The sequence below is a fragment of the Leptonychotes weddellii genome, chromosome 8, assembly GCF_054177405.1.
Source record: "Leptonychotes weddellii isolate Sample4059 chromosome 8, ASM5417740v2, whole genome shotgun sequence".
In the NCBI taxonomy this organism is placed as follows: Eukaryota; Metazoa; Chordata; class Mammalia; order Carnivora; family Phocidae; genus Leptonychotes; species Leptonychotes weddellii.
This window is the reverse complement of record NC_138376.1, coordinates 123,991,718-124,004,261: the sequence shown is the minus strand read 5'-3', so window position 1 is coordinate 124,004,261 and position 12,544 is coordinate 123,991,718. Positions and strand designations below refer to the sequence as shown.

Below are 12,544 nucleotides of genomic sequence, written 5' to 3'. Positions count from 1 at the left end.
GCCACACCGTGTCTAGGCACAAGGCTGAAAGTGAGTGCTTCCTGCCCTGCCGTCTCACCCGCCCCTCTTGGGCACTGTCCAGGACCTCTGGTCCCCGCTTGCTTTTACACGATGAGTGGCCCCATCCCCACCACTTGCTGACTAATGTGGGGTTTCACTTCTTCCTTCTCGGTGGTTGGCCTTCAAGACACGCAGGACAAAATCTCTAAAGGCCGGGTGCTAGGCACTGAAGGAAATGTTTGGGGGCAGGCCTGGGGAGATGATTTTGCAGACCCTCATGTCCCTCCGTCTGCCTATAAGCTTGGCTGCCCTGCTCCTCCACACCCACCAGCACGACCTGAATCACCTCACAGGGCGCTACTGGGAGTTTGTGTGTCGGGCGATTGGAAGCCTAGCCTGCCTGCAGCTGTCTGGGGGCTTTTCTGCGAGCCCGGGATGACTGGGGCACACAGCAGGTGCTCGGCACGTGTGGGCTGAACTAATAGGACCCCACAGCCTTGCCCCCGGAGCAGGGGCCCAGGGGCCTCGCTGCCAGGTCCTCCCAGGAGTTCCTCAGATTTCCTGACACCTGCGTCACACCTCCCCGGCTCTCCCAGTATTTAGACGTCAGCTGTCTCTGTGACTGACTTATCTCTGCCTTCACACTCCCTGACAGACCCCCCTCCACCCTCACTCCATCTGGATTGCCTGTGGCTCCTTTGTAGCCACACGGAGGGAGGCAAGGAGGGAAGGACAGCCCGTACCTCCCCGTGACACGACAGGCAACATTCTCATACACTTTCTGCAGCTGGGCGCCCCTTAAAACCTGGTCACAGGACTGAGCCTCCTCCCCCGGGAGAGCAGGTGAGCACACTGGCTGGAGGAGGCTGCCCCTCAGTCCACACACACACTCCGTTCGTTTAAAGCCTCCTCAGACGTTTCACTGAAGGATTCTAAGAAAGGTCAGAGAGGGCATTTTTAATACACATTTTAAAAAAACAATTTGAAGCCCGCAACTTACGTATTTGTTACCAGTGAAGAATGTAGATGTTGTGGTCAGAAAGATAAGATATCGGGCAAGGGCCTTGCTGTGGAGAAGCAGAAATGAAGCGCTGGTCCCCTCCATGTATCCAGATGGGTTTTAAAATAGAATTCAGAAGACAAGGCCTTTCCTTGTTTTTGTTTTGTTTTGTTTTGTTTTGTTTTGTTTTGTTTGTTTTGTTTTGTGGTCAAGGACAAAGCTTCAGGTTTCCAAGTAACCAATGTCCATTCTCAAAGGAAGACCAAATACTGCTCAGGCCCGAATGCCATGGCCTCATGTCCCTGAGCCTGTCCCTGAGCTTAGCCCATCAGGCCAGAAGTGTTTGTAACACAGCACCTGTCTTTCAGCTGCCTCCCGTTCACATTAGAAACTTGGTTTCCCAATGCACTCTGAAGGCTGGCTATTACGTGGTCTTTGGATTATTTCACAGGTAAAGAAATTTTAAAATAAAAGTTTTGGTGTACTCTAGGAACGAAATCGCTTCTTCAACCAGAACTTGAACCAGTTACTACATTTCTCACAGTAAACTAAACTCTTTTTGATGTATTTACTACAGTATTTTGCAGTTGGCATAGGAGTTTACCTTCTAGAATCACCAACAAGAATGAAAACCAAGAGTGAAATTGAATATAATATTCCTGGAGCATAGGTGACAGAAACTGCTTCCTAAAAAGGTTACAGTACTTCTGGCCTTCAGAGGACGATGACACTTTCAACGTGATTCGGGTATGGTTTGCGGGAAGTGCCGCCATGTTTGAAAACCAAGTGCCCTTCAAGAAGGCTACAATGTTAAAATATTTTTGCCAAGATAGATACTACAGATACAAAGACATTTTCTTTCAGAAAGTGAATAAAACAACACTTCCTCTAGGAAACCGGTGACAGAGGCCTCTTTTATAGCAATATTTAAATTCTATTGGATCTTCCAAATACTTTAGGTAATTAAGTAACTGGTAACCACCAACAGCTCTCACTAGGAAAGGTAAGCAGATAAAAGATAGCCAGGGCTTTAGGAGATTTTAAAGAAAGAAAATAAAGCACATTTAGTGTTCAGGCTACTGGTTTAGGGGCAGGCAAGTCTGAGGAAGAGCACAGAGAAATCAGGGTTTCTAAGCTTTTCTTCAGATGAAAACCCCATCTTCCTCTCTGCCACTCAGTCCCAGCGAAGCGTCTCCCTCAGGTGCCGGTGCGTTCTGATGTTTGGATCTGAAGGTAAATCATGTTTTCTTTGGGCTTTGCTATCCTGTAGCAGACAAAAATAAAAATGAAAGAATGTTTTGATTAAGAAACTATTGCAGGGCGCCTGGCTGGCTCAGTCGGTTAAGCATCTGACTCTTGGTTTCAGCTCAGGTCATGATCTCAGTGTCATGGGATCAAGCCCTGTGTTGCGCTCATGCTCAGCTGGGAGTCTGCTTAAGATTCTTTCTCCCTCTGTCCCTCCCTCCTGCTCACTCTCTCTCAAATAAATAAATCTTAAAAAAAAAAAAAAAAAAAAAGAAACTATTGCCAAGAAAGAAAGAAAGAAAAAAAGAAAAGAAGAGAGAAATTATTGCAAAGTTGTCTATGGGAATAAATCTCAAAACAAAAGGTGAAAACAAGATTAGCAAGCAACAGAGAGAAGAGGCCAGCAGAGGGAGATCTCAAGATGAGCGGGTGTCTACGGACAAATTGTACTGAAACAGCTTAAAACCTGGTAATCAACATTAGCTATCTGTCAACAACTAGAAAATGTGTTTACAGTTAAAATAGAGTATCCCTTATCAGTATTGAGACACCCAGAATTTCTCAAAGTCAGGTTTATTTAGCACTTAAATGCACTTCATTGGCAGAGTTTATTAAAAGCACAGATTTCCTGGGTCCCAGCCTTCATTTATTAAGTCGAAAACCCTAGAAGGCCCAAGAATCTGCATTTCAGTAAGCTTCTTTTTTGTGATTATTCTGCATACTAAGTTTTGAGACTCACTGAGGAGTTCACACAAGATGCAAGAAGAATGGAGAAAATCTCAGATTTATTGAACACCTACTATGTCCCGGGCAATTGATTAGTCACTGTCACCTACTTTATCTCATCGCATTTTCCCAGCAACCCTCCAAACTGGGTACTAGTGTGGCTATTTCTCAGGCAAGGAAGTTAACTTTCTGCAAGCTTCAACGACATCCCCAAAGTCACGCGGCCAAGTGGATGACTGGATTTGAGCCCACGTCTCTCTGACTCCATAGACCATTGTCTCTCTCATCACGGGGACACATGTGTCTTTCCTATGGAATCCACAGAGCAAGCCTGGAGGGGGACCTGAGTGACCACCTCCTTGGGCACTGTTTAGTCCTTTCTTTTTTTTATTGCTTTCAGAGTAGAATCTGAGGGGCTCCTGGGTGGCTCAGCCGGTTAAGTGTCCAACTCTTAATTTCAGCTCAGGTCATGATCTCAAGGTCATGGGATTCAGCCCCTGTTGGGCTCCAGGCTCAGCAGCGAGTTGCTTGAGATTCTCTCCCTCTCCCTCTGCCCCTTGCTCTCCCACACTCACTCTCTCTCTCTCTCTAAAAAAAAGAATAAAAAAAGAGTAGAATCTGAGACTCCATTAAAGCACTTGTCCCCATTACAGGCATGAACGTTTTAAATTGTTCTTCTTTGTAAAGAGAGTCACTAAAGAACCTGAACAAACAATTGTTAAAAGGACAGAAGCTTGGTTTCAAAATCGTTCCCAACGCAGAGCAGTCAGCTCCGGGGATGAGCTAGGGACTCAGTCCTCAGTCAGACAGCATCTCAGACCTGGGTTCTCCATCCCACAGTTCAGAACAGACAACTGCCCACTAAAAACCCATATTTGTGCTCTCCAATATTTCCTTACTCAAAACCAGTGACTGTTTGTGTTTCTCTCTCCAGCAACTCTGGGAGTAAAAAAAAAAGATGCACACATACCTGCAAAGCTCTCCTAAACCATTAAGACAGAGGGAGGAAATAGAGGCACCAGAGGGCAGGCCTCACTCCCAGGGGCCCCGAGTCCCTGAGCACCGTGGGCTCACCTCCCGAGGTTCTCCGCATCCTCGATGGTCTCTGGCAAGGTGACCCCTTCAGTCTCGGGAAGAAGCAGCGTCATTCCCCCGGCAACCAGGCCCAACACCGCTTCAAAGGAAACAGTTCACACAGAACCGTTAGCTCACAACCAACGGCATTCCGCGGGATGCCGGCCGCTACCTAAAGGGCTGCTAGGTAATACACCTGTGAGAGACTCTGGTTTTTTGGAAACCAGGAGCATCTAGGGCAAAAATTAAAGCAATAAGATAACTGGGGAAATATCAGAGTAAGAATAGGGAAATTCTACCGTAACTGATGTTTAAGTATTAGGGGATTTATTTATTATTATATATCATATATACCGTAGTTACCATATATAAAACTATACATATTAGATAATTATATTATAATGTATTATTTTATATATTATGTTATACTTACTATAAACTATAATATATACTACAGTCACTATATGTTAATATTATATTACTATATATACAATATGAAGCATAGATAATATATATGTGGGCAGTGTGGGCCTCTCTTGTTTCTCTCTCTCCTTCCCTCCTCCCCTCTCCTTATTTCTCTCCCCCTCCCACTCCTTGGTGGATCTACCTGGAGCCCAGACATGGCCGCTCTCTGCACTCAGACAGCCATTTTGCCTTCCGCAAAGTGGGTAAGCAGGGTCTTGGAGGTCGCAAGGTCTCAGTTTGGGGAGACAAGGAAGAGTCTCCTCCTCCTTCTCTAATCCAACTTTATCACTACAAAGCTGATACCAAACTTTGATTCCCATTTGTCTCCTTGTGTCTATTCTCAATTGTTAAGCAGAAGAAGGATGATAATTTAGCATCTTCAAGCCTCCAGCAATTATATGTTAAATGCACAAAAATTGGAGTCCAATTCATAAGAAAGCAGGAGGCTATGTCAAAATGTCTCCCAAATTCTGTCCCGTAGGATGAGTTATTGGCCTCTAGAGCCTTCGGATGTAAACGTCTGGCCTGCTTTCTAGGAATGGCATCTTATCTTTCCCATGAAACAAGACAGAGTAAGCCAGGAGACAATGGAAGGGCAGGCACCATCCTTCTTCACCGGAGGATATCATTCACTGGTCAAAGTAATCACGCTGGGCTGGAATATCCCACGAAGTCTTACCAAACAAAATGAGTGGCAAGCCTTGCCAGACCTCCATCAGCCTGAAGACCAGGAAGGGGGTGATGATTCCACCCAGATCACACAGGGAGGAACACACCATCACTCCAAGGTTCCTGATAAATATATAGAGAACAAAAAAGATGATATCTCTGTGATTCAGCTTTCCAAATGTTAACCTTATCCTAGAACAAGAACAGAGAGAGGAGAGAAGCTGGAGATAGAGTTAATCACCAATGACCAGGGATTTTTAATCAATCATGTCTACATAACAGAGAGTCCATAAAAACCCCAAATTAAAGGTTCAGAGAGCTTCCGGGTTGGTGAACATACCCATGTGCAGGGAGGGTGCCCCACCCCAAATCCATGGGGACAAAAGCTCCCATGCTCGGGACCTTTCCAAACCTCACCTTAAGTACCTCTGCATCTGGCTGTTCATTTATATCTTTTATTATGTCCTTTATGATAATAAACCAGTAAAGGTAAGTGTTTCTCTGAGTTCTGTGAAACATGATAGCAAATTACTGAACTCGAGGAGGGGGGGATGGGAATCCTGATGTATAGCCAGTGGGTCAGAAGTAAAGGTGACAGCTTGGGGCTTGTGCCTGGAATCAGAGATGGGGGCAGTCTTGTGGGACTGAGCCCTTAACCTGTGGGGTCTGCTCTAAACCCAGATGGTTAACATCAGAACTGAATAGGATACCCAGGTGATGTCTGGAGAGTTGGAGAATTGGTTGGTGTGAGTAGAGTTCCTTTTTTTTTTTTTACATGAAGAGATAGGGAAGTGTAGAGAGAAGGTATTAAGGAATGGAGAACAAAGAAAGCTAGAGGGGGAAACAGAGAAATGATCTACCTGAAAGGATCCTCTCCATCCCTGGTAATAGTCTTTGCTCTGACATCCACTCTGACTTATATGAAGATGGCCACTTTTGATTAGTGTTTGCATGGAATATCTTTTTCCATCCTTTTACTCTTAAACTACCTCCACCATTATATTTAGAGTGAGTTTCTTGTAAGCAGTATACAGTTGGGTCTCACTTTTTTGTCCTATCTGACAATCTGCCTTTTAACTGGGGTGTTTAGAACATTCGTATTTCTTGTGACTATTGATAAATTTTACTTTGTTCAGTGCTGCATATTTTTGTATTCCTATAAATAATCTTGAGCTTTGTTTTAAAAACATGGTTAAATTAGGAACAATAAATTGGGAAAAACTTTATTCTTTAGGATATTATTTTTTTTTTTAAAGATTTTATTTATTCATTTATTTGAGAGAGTGAGAGAGAGAGCACATGAGAGGGGGGAAGGTCAGAGGGAGAAGCAGACTCCCTGCTGAGCAGGGAGCCCGATGCAGGACTCGATCCCAGGACTCCAGGATCATGACCTGAGCCGAAGGCAGTCGCTTAACCAACTGAGCCACCCAGGCGCCCTTTAGGATATTACTTTTAAGCTTCTTCTGTTATGCTCATTTGCATAATCTTTTTCTCCCTACAATTGTAATTATAAAAGTAGTACATTCCATTTCCTTTCCCATCCCTCCCCCCACTACCTCATCTTAGATGGTTATATCATCTCTTAGTGTTTGCCACTCTATCTTTAAATATATTTATAACTTACTTTATCAGTGTTCAAGGATATGTTTCTTCTTAGCTGGAAAAACATACTGAGGAAATTATAGGTAAAATTACCTATCCCTGTTTTATGGAAAGATTGTAATAACAAGAGCAGATGTTAAATTTTATTAAATGTCCTTCACTATCTATAGAGATAATAGTACAGTTTTAATTTATTAGCTTTATCAAAACTCTTTCAATTTATTAGCATGAATTATACTATTAGATTTTTTAATATGGGACTATCTTTGTGTTCCTGAGTAATTCCTCTTAGATATGATATATTATTATTTTAATGTCTCCACTATTCTGTTCTGATAATATGTTGTTTGGGATTTTAATCAATATTCACAAATAATATTTGCCTATAGTTTCCTTATTTTCTTTATCTTTGTTGGTCTTTGATACCAATATTATCCTAGCTTTATTAAAATGTTTTTTGGGGGACGCCTGGGTGGCTCAGTTGGTTAAGTGCTTGCCTTTGGCTCAGGTCGTGATCTCAGGGTCCTGGGATCAAGCCCCACGGTGGGCTCCCTGCTCAGTGGGGAGCCTGCTTCTCCCCCTCCCTCTGCCGCTCCCCCTGCTTGTGCTCTCTCTCTCTGTCAAATAAATAAATATCTTTTTAAAGAATAAAATAAATTTTTTAATATCCTTCTCATTTTTCTATAGTCTAGAACAGTTTGAGTATCACTGGAGCTTTCTATTAATTAAATGTTTTGTAAAATCTCCCTGTGAGACCATTGTGGAATTCCTCTTTATCATTATTTAGGGACTTCCTTATCTTATTAAATACATTTTTGGCATAAATTCAACTTTGTCTGATAAGATTATGGCTCTTGCTATACTTTAGTTTGCATTTACTGATAAGCTTTCATGCATTCTTTTCTTTTCAACCTTTCCAAAGAAAAGTTTACTTCAACTAAGCAGCAAAGTGTACAGTTTTGCTTTGTAACCAACTGAAGGAGTTTCCTTTTGTCAATAGACAAGTTGAGCCTCTTTGTGTTTGTTTAAGTGTCAGAAATGCTTGGTCTTAATTCTGTCATTAGCTTTTACATCATGCTTTTTATTGCTTCTAGTGTCTTATTTTCAGTGTGTTGGTTATGTGTATTTTTTTCTGATAATTTGGAAGGTTTGTATTTTTTTAAGCTTTTCTTTTTTTAGTAATCTACATAGATCATGGGGCTCGAATTCATGACCTTGAGATCAAGAGTCACATGGTCTCCCGTCAGAGCTGGTCAGGGGCCCTGGAAGGTTTGTATTTTTATTCAAATGTTACCTTTATAACTTTATATAATACATATACTTCTCTATTTTTTTAGACCATATTCATTAACTTCCTATTATAAACAATTATAAAATTTATATATTTCCACTTCCTCCACCCCTTCATGCACTGCTTTTAGTGAAACAGTATACCACTGTTTCAGTGTTTGCCTTTACATCTTAAAATACACCTAAAACACTACATAATTTATCAGCTTTTAAAAAAAGATTTTATTTATTTATTTATTTGAGAGCAAGAGAGCCCACAGGCAAGTGGGGGAACGGGTAGAGGGAAGAGGGAGAGAGAGAATCCCAAGCCGACTCCCCACTGAGCTCAGAGCCTGACATGGGGCTCGACTCACAACCCTGAGACCATGACCTGAGCCGAAATCAGAAGTCAGATGCTCAACCCACTAAGCCATCCAGGTGCTCCATATCAGCTTTTAATAATATATTTTTTTCCAAGCTGAAGAAAATATACTAAGGAAACCAGTCTATTATACCACATGCAACATCCCCTCTCCCTTCCTTGCCTTCTAGCATTTCTTTATTGTCAGATTTATGACATTTACTGCTGTTCTGTTGTCAAAATCACATTCACTTTAATCGCACATTCAATGATTATCAAGTTGACAATCCTTGATATTCTCCCTATATCCGTGACTTACACTTTGGGCCCAGTAACTTAACTAGAATATTCTTTATCATTGTTCCTTCTGAGTCCGTTTTTCCTGTTTCACCAAGTGCCACTTCAAATCATAGAATCATAAAACATTTTTTTATTTCCAGAAGTTTCTGTAAAGGTTTTTTTTTTTTTCCTTGAGGTTTTTTTGTTCCATGATTTCAGTTATCTTCTTTGGGACAAGTGCATGTGTACGCATGTGTGCGCTTGTGCTTGTGATCTCCAAGACTTTTAAACTTCACTTATTTCAATTTTATTTTGCAATTCTTATCCCTACCTTGCCTTTCCCTCACTAGATCAGTTCTCCTTTGCCCTGCTTTCAGATAGGTTTCCATTTCAATCATCTTATCCCATATCTTCTCGGGAACTTTTATCTCTGCTTTAAACTCTTATTTTCTAAATATGACTGATTAATTAATATTTTGCATTAATTGAGGTATTTGGGGTTACAATTTTCATCTCCTTTGTGACAATATTTTTCTAGAGTGTATTCTTCATCTGTCATTTGCTTTATCTGTTCCTTTCTCTTTTTCTCTCATGATGTATTTGTATAACTGGGTGAATTACTTTTTTATTATTCATCTCTTAATACTGTGATTTCTTCCTGTATCAACCGTTTCAGAAGAATTTGTGGGGAGGGGCCAGATCATGTTCTAGGCTAGTAAAAATTCTCTTTTTGACCAGGGTTGTATGTGATCAGATGTTTTAACGTCTCTCACTCTCAATCTACAGGGGTTGACAGTGCAGAATTCCTCACAATGCAGGGTCTCTCTCCTCCACCCTGCCTTGCAGGACACAGCTATCCCCAAGATTCCTGAAGGTTCTCTCCTGGCCTCACTCTCCCAGCTTCACCTTCAGCCTCCCAGTGTTCAGGGAATGAAGCCTATGTCTCGAGACCCTATATCCATCCTGTTACTGCAAACAAGGGATCGTGGGTTATACCCTCCCAGGTAGGCTTCCTACTGTGGAAAACTGCTGGCCTTGTCCACGAGTCACTGTCACAGTGTGCATCCCTGGAATCTTCCAGACCCTCTGAAACCTCACTGCATTAGGCAGTCCTTCTTCTTACACCTTGTCTTTCAGGGTCATCCTCGTTTCAAAGTTGGCATTTGCAGGGTTTATTCTCATTCTTCTAATAGCTTCAGTGTGATTTCCAAGACAAGAAAGAAAAAAAACATTATTTTTTTATTATTTTAAGAAACTACATCTTAAAAAAGTAAAAAATTGAATAAGCACACAGAAGCTAGAAGAAGTAGGGAACTGGGTCCCTTATGTAAAATTCACGGTGTTGTGGTGCTTGATTCATTCAGCCATTCTACAAGCACTTAGTGACTGCTTAGCACAGCTGGAGAACAGGTGCAGAGGCACAGAGACGTATGGTACGTCGTTCCTGTTCTCAGGGAGTTCATACCATACTGAGGAGATGAAAAGGAGAGACAGTTCTCAACACAAGGCAGTGCCTACTGAAGCCAAAAGAATGTTCTTGACAATACGTGCTGTAGTTAGAAGGAGGATACTGTTCACTTCTAATACCTCCTGTGAATAAGAAGCACAGTCAAAATGGCTTCGATAGTAATTTTTTGACTTTGTAGTCCTTGTAAAGTAATAAAGTAACTGAAATAATCCTCTTTTTTTTTTAATGATTTAGATTTGATTCCATTTAGTGAAAATGCCAGCACTTTCACGACTGTCTTATTGCTATGTGTGTGTGGATCATGTTTAAAGTCGTTTCTCAACATCTGGCTTCCGTTCCTAGTTACTGAGAATCCTCATCAACAAGCTCTCTGCACAAATGGTCAAGGGGTTGATCTTGAGATGGGTTGCTTGGCCTTCTTCCACATAGGAGCAGGCACTCAGTACCTCTGACAGTTTACATTTTCAGTCAGTCCCTTGGGTCCGGTGGCCATGACAATGGAATTGTTTGGCCCAGCTATTTTAGACTCTGGGCTCAGGACTGCCAAATGTAGAAGATTTTCTCTTTAGTTTGCCTTCATCTCTTTGTACTCAGTCCAAGCAACCTTTTACAGATGAGAGTATTAGACAGGGCCTTTTAATGAAGGACAGGTGGGGAAGAGGAGAGTAAATCAGAGCCACCCTTGCATCTTCTGGCTGACTGAGGGGCTCAGATTGCTGTGTAGCTAAGAGATTGGGGACCTGGAATATTTCTTAGAAACCACTAGCACAATGGCATGGGTAATAGGAAACCATACAGACAGAAAAAAGAGCTTAAGGAAATATACCAAATTCTAACAAAGGTCAGAATTAAACTTTAAATAAAGTGGTTAATTACTTTTACAATAAAAACAATCTTCATTTAAAACTAAGTCTCCTAAAATGCAGACGGCAATCAGTACATACAAAGATGCTCAACATTGTTGGTAATTAGGCAAATGTAAATTAAAGTCACAATAATAATACCACTACATCCCAGAAACACTTAGACAAATAAAAAACTGACAACACCAAGTGCTGATGAAGAGGTAGAGCAACCTGATCTCTCACACGTGGCTGGTGGAATACGAGATGGTGCAGCCATTTTGGAAAACATTCTGACAGTTTCTTATAAATTTAAACACGCACCATATGAACCACTCCAAGAGATATGAAAACATATATCCACTCAAAGACCCATACCTGAATGTTTATGAGCAGCTATATTATAATCACTCGAAACTGGAAACAGTCAATGCCAATAAACTGGCCAATGGATAAGCAAATCGTGGAACATCATTCACACATTGGAATACCACTCAGCACTCAGAAGGAGCAAAGCATGGACGCCTGCAACCACATGGATCGGGCCCCATCATGCTGAGTGAAAGGAGGTGAACACACAAGGCTACATACAGGCCATGTTGCTTCGTATACATAATAATATTCTGGAAAAGGTAAAACCAAAGGGAGAGAAATCAGAGCAGTGGTTGCCAGGTGCTGGAGATAGGGAAGGGAATCCTGCCATTTTCTGGCTGTGTGTCTCCTGCAAGTTCTCTTTCCCTCTGTGAAACTCAACTTCCTCATCTGTAAAATGGAAATAACAGTGACGTTAGGGGCGAAATGGCAGATGTGTAGAAATGCTTTGTGTGTCATTGTACCAGTCGGAACTCTGTTTAAGCACGTTATGTCCGCAGGGGTCAGCGTGGTTGCTGGACTTACCCAACTAGTCGGAGCTGAGGGCTGGGCTGAAGCTCAGTCTTGTAGTCCTTGCCCAGGGCTCTCTCCATGCAGATGCCTGTTCTCTTGTGCTTGCCCGCTGCACACTCTACTCCAACCTTCCCATTTCACATTCTCTCCCATAATTAGACGTTGACCCTCTCTTTGATGCCCACCGCCCACCTCAGTGTCCAAACGGACCAGCCTTTGGGGGAGCCTTGAGGAACTGTCTTGGAAATGCTGGTCCTCGTGGAGCCTGGCTGCTGCCCAGCTGTGTCAGTGGTGACCCAACCACACATCCCTGCCCCCCACTTTGTGCACCCACCTGATGGACGTGGGATACAGCTCGGCGTTCGCCAGGCACACCATCTGGAACACGATGGTGATTCCCATTCGGCCAACACAAGCCACTGTGATGTTTAGCCAGTGTAGATCTGGACAGGAAACACATGGAGGTGGGGAACTCATGTGAGGACTGTGCCCGTGGAGTTCCCTCCCTCGAGGAGCCACGTTAGGAAGCTTGGACTTCGGAGCTGGAAATGCCAGAAAGACTGCTTTGTCGAACCCTTTCATTTTGGAATAAGTAACCTGAGGCCTGAGAGGTTTCAGAACCTGATGGTGACACAGCAGGGAGGGCTCCTTTATGCAGA

The 12,544-nt window shown here is 42.5% G+C and overlaps 1 protein-coding gene across 1 annotated transcript in view; it reads right to left on the bottom strand.

Annotated features, from left to right (window-relative positions):
• Window positions 1-925: 925 nt before the first annotated feature.
• SLC22A1 (solute carrier family 22 member 1) overlaps window positions 926-12,544 on the bottom strand; it is a 29,560-nt gene continuing 17,941 nt past the window's right edge. The window contains exons 8-11 of the mRNA XM_081829262.1: window positions 12,220-12,328; window positions 5,190-5,302; window positions 4,046-4,145; window positions 926-2,264 (exon numbers count right to left, since the gene is read on the bottom strand). Coding sequence (XP_081685388.1) covers window positions 2,198-2,264; window positions 4,046-4,145; window positions 5,190-5,302; window positions 12,220-12,328 — 389 coding nt within the window. The 3' untranslated portion in view covers window positions 926-2,197. The remainder of the gene's footprint in view (window positions 2,265-4,045; window positions 4,146-5,189; window positions 5,303-12,219; window positions 12,329-12,544) is intronic.